Source organism: Phascolarctos cinereus, unplaced genomic scaffold (assembly GCF_003287225.1).
Source record: "Phascolarctos cinereus isolate Bilbo 61053 unplaced genomic scaffold, phaCin_HiC Scaffold_1;HRSCAF=81, whole genome shotgun sequence".
NCBI classification, from domain to species: domain Eukaryota; kingdom Metazoa; phylum Chordata; class Mammalia; order Diprotodontia; family Phascolarctidae; genus Phascolarctos; species Phascolarctos cinereus.
Window position 1 is genome coordinate 237229904 of NW_027555514.1, and position 14715 is coordinate 237244618.

The following is a 14715-nucleotide window of genomic DNA, read 5'->3' on the forward strand; positions in this document are numbered from 1 at the left end:
TCACAAACAGTTAGACACAGCTGAAAAATGACTGAACAACAACTATGTTTATCTACCATTAGAGGTTTAGGTCCTTTTCATTCTCCTAAAGCTTGCCAACATCCATAATCTCATGAGGTTTTAGCCGGTTAAACAAGAACTCTGTCTACCTAGTCCACTGTGCCAGTTAATATCATCTTGTCTTATTTCATAATTCAGGAAACTATACACTTATAGTGTCTGTCTCTATTGACTGTCTACTACCTAGGTAATGATTTCTTTATGGAACAACAACAAAAAAAATATTAAGAACTATTAGTCCTCATTAGTGGACAGGCATTAGCACATTCAACGGGAGATAAATGGCATTCCTCCACTTGTTTTTCTTCAAGGGCCACATTGTTGATTTTTAATCACTCTCTTGACATGCTAATATCTCCTAATGAGGACTTAGAACTCCTTGGTTTACAGAGCTTGTGAGCCAAGCCAATATCTCCACCTGGGCTAGATTATTAACTAGACAGATTACATCTCATTCTAACAAATACCATCACAACAATCTCTATATAACAAAATAATAAATTCCAGCCAGTAGCTCATGTATTAAAAAAAAAATTTCAGTCGTGGAAAATTCCAGTACAACTAAATATTTTAGTTAATACCTGGGACTTTGTTGTAATTCGACCTATCGGTACATTTGTTTTTATGCGTGTTAAGACCTTCATCTTTCAACATTTAACAAACACTCCAAGATCTAGAATTATTGCCTATCACCTAGTGGACATTTGGCCCATGTTGAGGACAGAAGATGGTACTTTTTTAAATGTAAAGAACAATAATAAGTCCTTTCATTTCATTATGTCATAGGTTTAGAAGTGGAAGCAATCTTAGAAGTCATCTGACCCAGCTGTCTCATTTTACAGACAAGGAAACTGAATCCCAGAGAGAAGGGATTTGTTCAAGGTCATAGAGTTAGCATAAGTAACCAAACCAGAATTCAAACCTAGGTTCTTTGATGTACTTTTCATTATCCTACATTTCCTCTCAATTCTTAGTAATCCTTTATCAAAATCTTAATATCATGGGATCATAGATTCTACCCAGAAGGAGCCTTACAGTTTTTCTAATCCTATTTTCACATAAAGAAACTGAGGCACAGAGGTTAAGGGACTTGCCTCAGTCACAAGGCTAGCTTCTAAAGCAGGAGTTGAACCTAGGTCTTCCCCGCTCAAAGTCCAATTGCCCAATCACTATGCCATGCCTTGAGAGATTTGTAATTATACATAGCACAAAATTCTTCACATAAATCTCTAAATGTAAATTTAAACTATTGAAATTCACCTATCACTTTGTAAATAGAATTGTTTTATGCTACCTTTTTTTTTTTAAGCCAGACTTGTGATTTCATCCGAGGGGAAAACTCCCTCCACAATGCCAATTGGCAACTCATGGACTTGGTTCATAACATGTATCAGAGGCAAGATTTGAACCCAGGTCTTCTCATCTTCCTGTCTGGCTTTTTATCCACCCCACTACAATGCCTCTCTTTATGTGATACATTACAATCAAAATTATATTATGAATATAACATGTTTGTTGGTATTTCAAGCTATCATTTGTTTGCTATAGAAGTTTTATACTAATACAACATATTTGTATTTTTTTTTTGGCAGACACTTCTATGATAATCCAATCCAACTTGTTGGGAAATCTGCTTTTCAACATTTACCTGAATTGAGAACACTGTGAGTTCTTACTTCTGCCAAAGACCATTTTTCTGATGAAAAATTATGCCTCTCCAGCCTCTTTCCCTTAATAACCATAAAGTGTGTCCTTCCCTTTAGGACTTTGAATGGTGCATCACAAATTACTGAATTTCCTGATCTGACAGGAACAACGAGTCTGGAAAGCCTGTAAGTCCAAGAGTTCCGTTTCTTCATATTGTCCAGAATCAATGCACTTCTTTGATTCTAGCTAGCTGTAACCTCCACGACTCAAGTATTCCATTGTGTAATCCCTGAATAAAAGAATGTGTCTATTTTTGTGTTTCAATAGGACTCTGACAGGAGCACAGATCACCTCTCTTCCCCACACCGTCTGTGATCAGTTACCTAATCTTCGAGTGCTGTACGTTTCAGTAAGGTTGATAATATCATGTAAATAGAAAACTTCCACTTCGATGTTGTATGGGGGTCTTTTTTTTTTTCAGTAGTTCTTTCACATAGAAAATTCTATTCTCACAAGTCTCAAAGCCTTCTTTTCTCTACTATTCCTTTTTGGGCCAGTGAGCACTGAAAGGGCATCCCTGCTCCCAATTCCACAATGGGGTATTTGCATGTGGTGGTGTGCATACCTTTTGTTTCTGGGTCACACAAAATGACCATCAGTGTCTCAGCTGGCAAGAGTTTCCCTTCAGAGACAAAAGGTATAAAGCAAAATAAACAAAAAAAAAATAACCTTAGCCCTTAAGATTTAGTAGAGCAGAACAAAAATCTATGATGAATCATCAGTGCAAATGTCAAAATTTTAAAAATGAAGACATGAACTCTGCGTCATTTTGTACAAGTCTTCCTAAGCCAGCCCTTTCATTATTTTTTACAACAGAATAGTATTCCATTAAATTCACATACCATAATTTGTTCAGCCATTCCCAAATCAATGGGCTACCCTAAGTTTCTAGTTCTTTGTTTCTACAAAAATATTGAATTGCCATAAATATTCGTATACATGTGGATCCTCTCCCTCTTTCCTTGATTTATTTGAGGTATAAGCCCATTATCTTGTCAAAGGTTATACACAGTTTAATAACTTTTGAGGCATAGTTCCAGACTGCTTTCCAGAATGGCTGAACCAATTCACAACTCCACCAACAGTGTATTAATGAGTCTGCTTTCCCCTAGCTCCTCTAACACTGTCTTTTATTTTTTTGCTTATCTCTGCACATTTTTATAAGGATTTTGTTTCTCTTTTTCTCTCCATGGAAAAGGGTAGATGGGAGGAAGAGACAATAGATTTTTGCTCATTGAAAAATAAAATGAAATATTTTTAAAATGAAGGAGTTTAGTTGGTGGACCCACACACACACTGATAAACTCTTCCAGATACTCTTCCTATAATGTAGGCATGACATATCTTTGAATGTCATGGCTAAAGTTTAAACCACTTATAGGTGCTATTTGAGCCTTTCTCCTCCTTTGTCAAGATGTGTTTAAGTCAATTGAATTAAAAAAACACTTGTGAAGCACCTACTATGTGTAGTACCATAGGTACTATGTACTCATACTGACAATGAACTCATGCATGGAGAGGTGATAGAGACTAATTCTTCCTTTCCGTCTATTCCCATGCTATGTCCCACTCTGGACATGGGAAAAAACACAGAATAAGAGTGAAAGAGAAGGAAAGGAAATAAGCATTTATATAGCACTTGCTGTATGCCAGGCACTATGCTAAGTGCTTTGCAAATACTGTCTCATTTGATCATAAGGCTAGTTGTTTACATACAGTTTCATAAAAAATAATAATAATTAATAATGGCAAACATATATTGTTTACATACGCTACCTGATTCACTCTAATAACAATCTTGCTAGGTGGTATTATTATGCCCATTTCTAGATGAGGAAACTAAAATATATATGTAAGTGACAAATTAATATAATGTGGAAGACTCCTCATTTTAATGCTGCCATAAAATCTTTGGTTATGTTTCCATTCAATTGAACAAATAATTATTAAAGGGGAGGGAATAAGCATTTATAACAGCATTTATTTCATGCCAGGCGCTGGGCTGATCACTCTTCACAAACATTATTTCATTTGATCCTCATAACAACCCTGCAAGGTGGGTGTTACTCCCCATTTTACAGTTGAGGAACCTGAGGTAAACAGGTTAAGTGACTTATCCAGGATCACACAGCTAGCAAGTATTTGAGGCCAGGATTTGAACTTCAGATGACTCCAGGCCCATTCACCATGCCACCAACTGCCTAACTACATACACAGCTGAAATAAAGTGTAGGATTGTGGATAGAAAGTTGGCCTTAGAGTCAGGAAGACCTGTATTCAAATCCTACCTCTTACATATTCTGGCTGTGTGAAACTGGGAACAAAGTGAAATATGGAGTTTCAAAACAGCGTAAGTGGCTAGTTAGAATACAAGGATGCCTTAAAGAAGTCACACGCTACTCTTTTTTGGAACACATGGATAGTAAAAGGTTAAGGAAGGGAGTCAGTTCATTAATTTGTGCCTGCACAAGTGAAGAATAAATTACACTTTCCTTGGGGAAGAAACTGGATTTCCTGCTGAAGACTAGCCACATTTGTTTTTACAGTCTTGGGGAGCCATCCTAGCCTGCTATCAAGACGGCAAGCTCAGCAATTTCACATGGTAGACTTTGTACTTCAGATTATTGGTGGAAGTCCTACAAAACCGAGTTATTCCACTTCCTTTTGGGGGATGGCTTCCAAAGGAGCATTTGCAGGAACCACAGCGGGGCCCCTAGAGCAATGTTACTAGTTGATGTTGCTTATGTTAAACTTCATATTTCACTTTATTCTCAATAGCACATGCTTTACTTTAGCTCACCCAGGGAAGCACCTTCAGCTATGGATGCCTCCCACTTTAAAGAGGACAGTAAACATCTGTCCGCCTCTTCAACGTCTGACTGGGAGGAGCTGTCTACACTCCAGTCTCTCCTAAGGCTCACCCTGCTGCTTCTATGTCTGCCTCTGTATGGGTGTATGGGGTGTTCAAGGAGGACTGGCACGTCCAGTGAGAGGGTGTGCCCAGCCTTTTCCAGGGCTGCTCATCCACCTTTGAGACCCACTTTCACCCGACTCTCACCTGTAGCTCCAAGAAGCCGCAGCACATGCAGTGGCCATGCCTTCTGAAAACCATCTCAGCAGACAAGCTAACCTAGGTTGAGGGTAAGCGACAGGCCTCGATGCCCTCGGCGAGTTAGGAGAGTGTCTACCCCAAGCATGTGAGACTTCCTTTGGCAGACTGGGTGGATGAGAACAATTTTTTCCAACAGCCACAAAGGCCGCTGAAGCAATGGAGAGCTTAGAGCTTGGTCAGGCATCAAAGACACCAAGGTCACCCACGGCATTCTGGGCCATTGTCAGTCATCTTGAATTCTGTCTTGCCACTGTATTTCAATGACTCAGGAAGAGACAGTGAGGCTGACAACTTTGTGCAATTCTGCTTTACTTAAATCCAATTCATACACAAGTCAAGACATCACCCATGATGTTATTGGCTCTCTTCAAAAAAGAAGAAGAAGAAGGAGGAGAAGGAGGAGGAGGAGGAGGAGGAGGAGGAGGAGGAGGAGAGGAGGAGGAGGAGGAGAAGGAGAAGAAGAAGAAGAAGAAGAAGAAGAAGAAGAAGAAGAAGAAGAAGAAGAAGAAGAAAGAACAACATATAAAACTGGGCAAGTCACTTAATCAATGTCCCCAGGCAATTTTCCAAGGCTGTAAGCTGCTGGTCTACATTGGAAGAGAGTTTCCTCTCCAGGGGTTTCTTTATAGCAATGAAATCACAAATGTAGTCCCCCCAAAAAAATTATCTACAACATGATAGAAAGATGATATCTTCTCACCCATCAAAGATTTTTCACTGAAGAGAATATCAATCAATCACCGATCATTTATTAAGCACTTAATGTGTACCAGGCACTGGAAATACAAAGAAAAAGCTGGAAATCTCTTCCTTAGGAGCTTGCATTCCAATAGGGGAAGTAAGGTATATAAATAAGTGGATACATACAGAGAAAATGGAAAATAACCTTAGAGGAGGGGCAGCTAGGTGGCGCAGTGGATAGAGCACTGGCCCTGGATTCAGGAGGACCTGAGTTCAAATCTGGCCTCAGACACATAACACTTACTAGCTGTGTGACCCTGGGCAAGTCACTTAACCCCATTGCCTAGCCAAAAAAATAAAAATAGAAAATAAGAAAATAACCTTAGAGGGGAAAATATTAGCAAGGGGAAACCAAGCGATGACCCTTGCAGAAGGTGGCATTTGAACCAAGAATTGTAAGAGTTTGAGGTGCAGAAGTCACAGAGATGAGAGATGGAGTGTGTGTGTGTGTGTGTGTGTGTGTGTCTGTGTGTGTATGACATCAAGAAGGTCAGTGGGATTAGAATGCAGAGTGCATGGAGGGGAATAGCATGTAAGAAGGCTAGAAAGATAGGAAATGGTCAAGTTGTAAAGATGCCAAACAAACGCCCTTTCTTCCTTCACCTCTTCCTCACAGAATTCCAAGCTTCCTCCAAGGCTCAATTCAAGCACCAGCTCCTATACAAAGTCTCTCCCAATCCCAATCCCCCTAATTGTTCCTTCAACCTAAAATCACTTTGTATTAAGCTTGTATCTATTCTATATTGACTTATTTGTGTTCATGTCTGCCCGTCCCCTCCCATGGAATGGAAGCTCTTTGAGGGCAAGAATTGCTCTTTGTCTTGTATCCCCAGAATTCAGTACAGTGCCTGGCAAATAGTAAGTGATTAGTAAGTGCTCGTTGAATGAATGAGTGAATACATAAATGAAGGATGGCAGTATACCATTGTATACTACGCTAAAGTATATAGCATTCCTCAATCACCTGGCCCAGTTTATGCCAAGGGAAAATTAGGGCTAAGCAAATAATATGCTCTCCTTGATACATAAACTGGCTGCCACTAACCCACTATCATATGCTTTGAGTTGCATTTTTCCCATAATGGCAATAGATTTGCACTGATGTGTCCCCATGGTTTTACCCAGCCCTCCCAGTAATCAATGCAACATATTTCTGTAATGCCTAACCCCGGTAACAGGTGTAGGGTTAGTTGACTATAAAGTGTACATACCTGGCCTTCTCAGACCTGCAAATGTGGGCTCATTAACACCATGATCCAACCAATTGAGGTCACCAACCAAACATGGTCACAAGAGAGCTATAATCACTAACTATTCTGACCAGCCACCACCCAACAGATGATTGCTCCTGTATAGCAAAAATATAAAAAGAAAAGAAAATCCTAGTGATCCTTGGTCGACTAACAAGCCTGAAAAAAGTTACCACTGTTACTATCACCATTACCTCCTCCACCAGGCCACCATTGCTGTCTCAGACCACTCTGAAAAGGCTCTATGTGGCCTGGCCAGTACATGTGCTACCAGATATCAAACACAGATTTCTTACATGTACACCAAGTGAATCATCCTGTAATGAAGACACCATGGCAGCATTTGGTGGAGAGAAGAGCTTTTCCATTGAAAAAATGGAACTTAGCAAGTTAACATGGTTCTTAAGGTCAAGTTCTATACTCAGTGTTGTGCTTAGAGGCAAGGAGAAGGGGGAAAGCTCTTTAGAAAGCCCTCCAAACTGTTTCCAAAGAAGGAAATAAGGCTAGATTAGAACCATGTGAATTAAAAAAATATAAATTTTTCCACCAGAGACTTTGTTAAACACATTATTTTCTTTGCAAAATGAAATGCCTGTTGATATATAGACCTAGTCTACCTGGAATCTGATGAGGTGAGGACTTTGATTAGTTGTTTCTTATGTGGGAACCAAATAAGAAACACAACTGTGATTTCATTAACACAATAGTCTTAACATCTAATATCCTTAATCTGATTTCAGCTAGGGTACAATACAATCAATAATTAACCAATATGCTGACATTTCCTTTTTTAATTATTGCACAACATTGGGTCTGGTATTATTGATGGTAATTATTCTTTGTGTCTTTGTGAATATGCCAGGAGCTCCATATTTAAAGCATTAGGTCACTCTAAACATGTTCAGCATTAAAAGCCTTTCTAGTCATTATAATTTTGGCATCAGTGACAAATTGCTGGGGTGCCAATCTATTCAAATGATTCTTGGACATATTATAAACATTTCCATGTTCTAAATATGGAAGTGGAGTTTGTAGACAGCACATAACTCTTCAGCTATGTTGAATCAGACAAAGTAAAATAAAACATTGAAATAACAATTTGAATAATTCAAGGAAAAAATAAGAAAAGATTATGGTGGGATTTTATTTTTGCCAGAATTATCTAATTTGAGAAACAGTGTGACAGTGTATAAATGATCAGCTTTGGAGTAAAGAAGGCTTGAGTTTAGATCTTAGCTATGATATATACTAGTTGGGTGACCACTGAAGAGTTACTTAACTTCTCATTGTCCTCAGGCAACTCTATAAGACAGAAAAAGTTGCAGAAAAGTTCTCCATCTGCAGCAGTGGAGGGAGATCCAACACTGAAAGTTCCCACAACATGGCGAAAGTCACAGGTGTCATTAGCCCTCTCCCCCCAAAAAAAGCATTATTTGGTTACCCACTATAGCCATTATTATATGCCATATGATCATATATAATCTAGTCTTTTCCTTCATTTTACTTGGGGAGACACTGGATTTGTGTCATTTACTATTCTCACTCAAAATGATCATTGAGCATGCTTCCTCAGAATTAAGTTAAATAACTTTTCAATGCAATGAATTGCATAGCATTGATTTGTAAGCTACTAAGTGAGCATAGTGTTCTGGGTAGCTAAACTTGGAGTCAAGATGATACAGGTTTGAATACTGCCCCAGATATTTACTCTCTGTGTGACCCTGGGAAAGCCATTTAATCTCTCTGTGCCTCAGTTTCCTCATTTATAAAATGAGGGGATAGAACTCAACAACCTCTCCGGACCCTTGTAGTTGTAAATCTATGGTCCTCTAAGTGACACTATTTCCCGCCATATTCCTCTTCCTTAAAGCACTGATCAGTGTGTAGGAGTAGGTGCTTAGTGAGTAGTTTTGGTCTTCAAGAAAATATGTGATATCTTCAAGCAACATCTAGATAACTCTTCATTGAGCATATTATGACATCAGGGGACTCTAGCTCAGATGTGGGTCGGATGAGAAGATTCTTGGGGTCCTTCCCATCTCTGAGGTGCTGTGATCCTGCTTCCAGATGAATCAGTGTCAATTTCTTCCTTTATACTTCATGAAAAAAAAGCAATTTCCAACATCAATTTGTTGACAAACTCAACAAATGTTAATCAACCTTTGACAGATTACCAGGTGATAGTACACCACAATGATGAAAATCCACCGGACTCTGTGTTCAAGAGAACTCAGTTCTAACCCCTATGACTAATTAATTATAAATTTTGGGAAATCATTTAACTTCTCTGGGCTTCAGCTTTCTCTCTGGCAAATTGGAGGGCATTAAATGATCTCCAAGGTCTTTTCCAGCTTTAAAATTCTGATTTAATAACTCTTGGATAACATGTTTGACAAAATTCCAAAGAGGCTATTTACATATGTGTGTATGTATGTTTGTATATGTGTACATACATATGTATGTGTATATACACATACATGTATGTGAATTTTTATTTATTTATTTATCAGAGGTATGAAGATCAAGGGTAACTGGGTGGCTCAGTGGGCAGAGCGCTGGGCCTGAAGTCAGGAAGACCTGAGTTCAAATCTGGCCCTAGACAGCCACTGGTTGTGTGGCCCTGGGCAAGTCACTTAACTCTGTTTGCCTTAGTATCCTCATCTGTAAAATGACCTGGAGAAAGAAATGGCAAACCACCCCAGTATCTTTGCCAAGAAAACCATAAATGGGGTAATGGAGAATTGGACACAACTGAACAACAAATGAGGATAAAATGAGATAACATATATGAAGTGCTTTGCATGTCTTAAAGCACTATATATGCTAGCTATCAGTATTATTCTATTTATTGCTATTATAATTATCTCATTTTATATTCACAACAACTCTGGGAGGCAAATGTTATTACACAGAGATATACAGATACAGATGTACATGTATATATTTATATATAATGCATATATATGTGTTTATATAATATGTGTGTGTATTTCAGTTTACTATATATAGTCCAACCCCTAGACCAGTGTTCTTTCTGCTACACTTGGAAAATAGATTACAAGAAAAGATGAAAGAAACTTTTTCCTTTAGCAGAGCAAAATGCCGGGAAGTTGCTCCCATAGAGAATTTTTGGTGTCTCTGTCTTCTTTGACCTCACCTTCTTCAAGGAAAGAATTGTATGTGGCCCCCTAGCATAGGAGGAGCAGATAGCCAACAGAACCACGTTCAGCATGGGATAGTCCTTCCTCTGTCAAAAGACACACAAAGAAGTCTTTGTCTTTATGTAGCCCATTAAAGTGTGTGAACTAAGGATCCAAATGAATGAAACACTAGTTCAGAAAATAAGTCAGGCACTACTCCTGTTTTAGAAAATATGTAAGTCTGGTTTCAATTCATGTAAACAATATCAGTCCAGAGTATTGTGAAAAAGTTATAAAATTTGGGGATATAGAAGACTGAGTCAAACGGGCCAGCTACTGGTTCCCCTCTACATAATTTTCTATATCCCACCTCCATGCCTTTACATATGTATGCTATCACCATGTCTGGAATGCACTCTCTCCTTACCTCCTTCAGTGTAAAGCTTTAGCCTTTGCCAACCTCCCTACATCTTGAAATTCCTTTATATGTACTTCATATTCATTTATCTACACATATGTAAGATATTCTTCCAATAACAATAAGAGCTACATTTATATATTTAGAGATATATACATATGTGTATATATACACACATACATACATATACATACACACACATAACAACAAGGCGGTACAGTTGATAGAATTACTAGACTGGAAGTCAGGAAGACCTGAGTTCAAAGTCAGTCTCAGACAGCTGTGTGACCCTGGGCAAATTACTTAATTGCCGCCTCAGTTTCTTTACTGTAAAATAGAGATAATAATAAGGGTATGAGGATCAAATGAGATAGCATATGTAAAGTGCTTTTCAGACCTTAATGTACTATATAAGCACTAGGTATATTTATTATTATTATTATTATTACAATTATTTTATACTCACAGCAACTTGGGGAGGCAAGTTGTTATTAATATAATCACCATTTTACAGACAAGAAAATTGAGGCAGATTAAGGTGATAGGACCTGACTAGGTTCCTGAGGCAGGATTTCAACTCAGTTCTTCCTAACTCCAAGTCCAGCACTCAATCCACTGTGGCACATAGCTTTCCTCCAGAATAAGGTGCTTGCGGGCAGAGACTACTTAATTTTTTTGTCTTCATACCCGCAGCACCCCACACAGTGCTATGCCTATAGTAAGCACTTAAGGTTTGTTGAATCGAATCAATCATGTAGAATTGTGTCTAAGCTAGAAATATTAGTGCAGAACTCTGCCTTGGAATAAAAAATCAAGAATATCATCACATCACTATGTAAAGCCAATCTCATGTTAAAATCTGCCAGGAGAAAATCCATAGGGTATCACTCTATGACACGAATTACAGTTCTTATATAGTTTCACAATTGTTCCTTAAGATCTATTGGACAACTTGCAATTTACTCATTTTTTTAAAAACGAAGGAGAAAGTGTACAATATGCTGTATTGCACAATGAAGGAATGATCTGACCTACTCCAAAAGCAGTATGAATAAGAGGGCTTGTGATTGGCAAGGAGTAAGTTTTACAGATCTAGAGAGGAATACAAAGAGAAATAGAAGGCCTAAGTTCAAACTTTGGCTCTGTTATTTTTGTTGTAAATTCCATGGCCAAGTTACTTAATTTTCCTGGACATCAATTTCCTTATCTGTAAAGTGGTATGTAAGCCTGGCCCCAGGGCTTGAAATGCTCTCCCTTCTCACTGCCACCTCTTAAAATCTCTGGCTTCCTTCAAGATTCAGCTCACATGTCACCTTCTACAGAAGGTCTGATCCCCCTGTCTGCTACAGTCTTCCCCTTGGAGATGAGCCTCCATCTACTCTCTATATATCTTTTATCTATATAATTAGATATATGTTGCCTCCCAACTAGACACTGGGGAAGAAGGCTCACCTCCATCTACTCTGTACATACTTTATATGTACCTAATTGTTCATATGTTGTCTTCCCAAGGAGACTTTAAGTTCCTGGACCTCTTGTTTTCCCCAGAGCTTAGCATAGTGCTTGGTATATAGTAAGTGCCTAATAAATGCTTATGGATTGATGGTTGGACCAGATAACAACTAAGATCTCTTCTAGTTCTAAATCTATTATCCTATTAACTAGCTCACTGGATTGTAGGGTTATTGGTATATTTGTTTGTTTAATTTGGTCAATTCACAGTTTGGGGAAAAACTGACATTTGGATTCTATTTGGGGTTCAGAAAATTGGGGTGACTTTCTAGTTTCTGTTTCATAGTTCAGCTCGGGTTAAAATCTCTGACTATTAGTTCATGTTTGCAAGTCAGCTATATTTGACTCATCTGTGTGTAATGAAATTCACTCCGTTCTCTTGTAAATCCCATTTATTTCAACAAACTAAATGTGAAATAAAACAATAGAATTACAAGTATAAAGAAATTTTAAATGACTTCTTTTAAAAAAACATTAAATTTTCAATTATATAAAGGCCATCTAATTTTAAGAATGAGAACCAGGCATGAAAATGTGTGAATTAATCAATCGATAAAATTTTTTAAGACAATTTTTATATCAATATCACTTTATTCTCTCTCTCCCTCTCCCACTTTCTCTCCTTCTCCCTCTCCCTCTCCTTCCCTCCCTCTCCCTCCCTCTCTCTCTCTCTCTCTCCCCCCCCCCGCCCTCCCCTAAGGTTTCTGCAAATTACTATGGCTTGTTTTTGATTAGTTATATTATGTTATAAATAAGTCCAGATGTTTCTGTTATTCTGTAATTTGTTGAATTTTAGCTAAAGTCTTTCTAGAGGTCTCCCCTAGCCACTCCCAATAATGACTGATTTCAGAGTTAGTGCTATATTGTGGGTTGGGGTTTTTTAATTGATTTTTAACCCAATAACTATTGCCCTCAGTTAGAGATATAACAAGTCTTGGGGTCAAATGCAATATTGTTTAATTTAACAATGCTCATTTCAGTAAGGTAATAGCTAGAAAGTTTGGGGTTGTCACTGACAAAATATAAATAGACTCACTAAGCAAATTATTTAAATTGAGAAATGCAATAGCTACATTTCAGTAAACATGCTAAATCTACAATTTAATCCAATAATGCCCATAAATGTATTATTGGATCATTCTTGTGGAAAATCCAGAGTCTACCTTTTAAAAACTTAATCTTGAAGAAGAAATGAAAGCAAAATCTGTTTTGTTTCAAATAATAAGTAACAGATAGTTTCCTTTTTTATACCTCTGTTTTTCAGAGATCTGTCTTACAACCTGATAAAAGATTTACCCTGTTTCTCTGTTTGCCAAAAGCTTCAGAAAATGTAAGTGTACCAAAAAAATGCTCTAATTCATCTCTAAACAAAAAAAATCATTTCACAATGTGTTCTCTGTCACACAGACGTACATACACTCACATACTTTCACACATACATACATAGACATACACACACACACACATCCACCTGTTAATTCACTGGGAAGATATTTCCTATTTCCTCTCCTGGTTTACTAATACTTAAGCTATAAAGATGACTGATTTTTTAATAGATTTGGGAGGGGGGAGGCAATCAGGGTTGAGTGACTTGCCCAGGATCACACAGCTAGTAAGGGTCTGAGGCTGAATTTGAACTCAGGTCCTCCTGACTCCAGGGCCAGTGCTACAAACCTGTGTTTTCATTAATATAGGGAATTCTCCGAATACAGAAATCCACTCTACAAAGGCAGGTAGGGGGGCAGCTAGGTGGCACAGTGGATAGAGCACTGGCCCTGAAGTCAGGAGGACCTGAGTTCAAATCTGGCCTCAGACTGAACACTTGACACTTACTTACTAGCTGTGTGACTCTGAGCAAGTCATTTAACCCCGATTGCCTAAGAAAGAAAGAAAGAAAGAAAGAAAGAAAGAAAGAAAGAAAGAAAGAAAGGAAGGAAGAAGAAGAAAGAAGAAGGAAGGAAGGAAGGAAGAAAGAAAGAAAGAAAAAGAAACAAAGGCAAGTAGGGAGTTTCTTTGCAATTTATAGGCTTAGAGAGCTGCTAAGTAAGAGGTAATAAACCTTTCTAAGCCTCACCTAGGGTCACATAGTCAGTATATGTCAGAGGTGAGACTTGAACCCAGGCCTTCTCTCTTCCAAGGATACCACCATGTAGTCCATCCAATAATCATAACTAACATGTATATATTGCTTTAAGGTATGTGATGTACTTTCCAACTATCATCTCTTTATATGCTACTACATTACCTTCATTTTATTGTTGGTAAAATTAAGGTAAAAAGACTTGGACATTCAGCTAGTGTCAGAGGCAGTCTCTGAGGTCAGATCTCTCCTAATACTGAATCTAACACTCTTCCCCCCTATGTCACTATGCCAACATCCAAATAAATCTCACCCTAAATGAGCTGCCTCGTATTGGGGGAAAGGGATAAGGGCACACCAATTTCAATGATGTCACCATTGCTTGACTTTTTTTTTTAAGAACTTCAAGAAAACTAGTCATAACTTATGATCCTACCTGGTCTTTAGTACTAAAACCAATATTACCCATCTTAGTCTTTACCTTATTCAATAGATTTGGATCCTTATTCAACAGATTCAATTTTCAAAAAATCAAGTCCATCCTCTAAAAATAGTTAACATTAAGGATATGTGAGTTGTGTATTTATGTGTGTGAGTGCACACATGCACATGTGTGCATGTGTGTACATACACATACATTCTAAATTGAACTAGATTTAAAGGAATCTCCACAGTGGTAGTTGCCAAAATGTTCA

The 14715-nt window shown here is 38.0% G+C and overlaps 1 protein-coding gene across 1 annotated transcript in view; it reads left to right on the forward strand.

Annotated features, from left to right (window-relative positions):
• LGR5 (leucine rich repeat containing G protein-coupled receptor 5) overlaps positions 1 to 14715 on the forward strand; it is a 194025-nt gene that overhangs the window by 162887 nt on the left and 16423 nt on the right. The window contains 4 exon segments of the mRNA XM_020968899.2: positions 1653 to 1724; positions 1824 to 1892; positions 2035 to 2106; positions 13205 to 13270. Coding sequence (XP_020824558.1) covers positions 1653 to 1724; positions 1824 to 1892; positions 2035 to 2106; positions 13205 to 13270 — 279 coding nt within the window.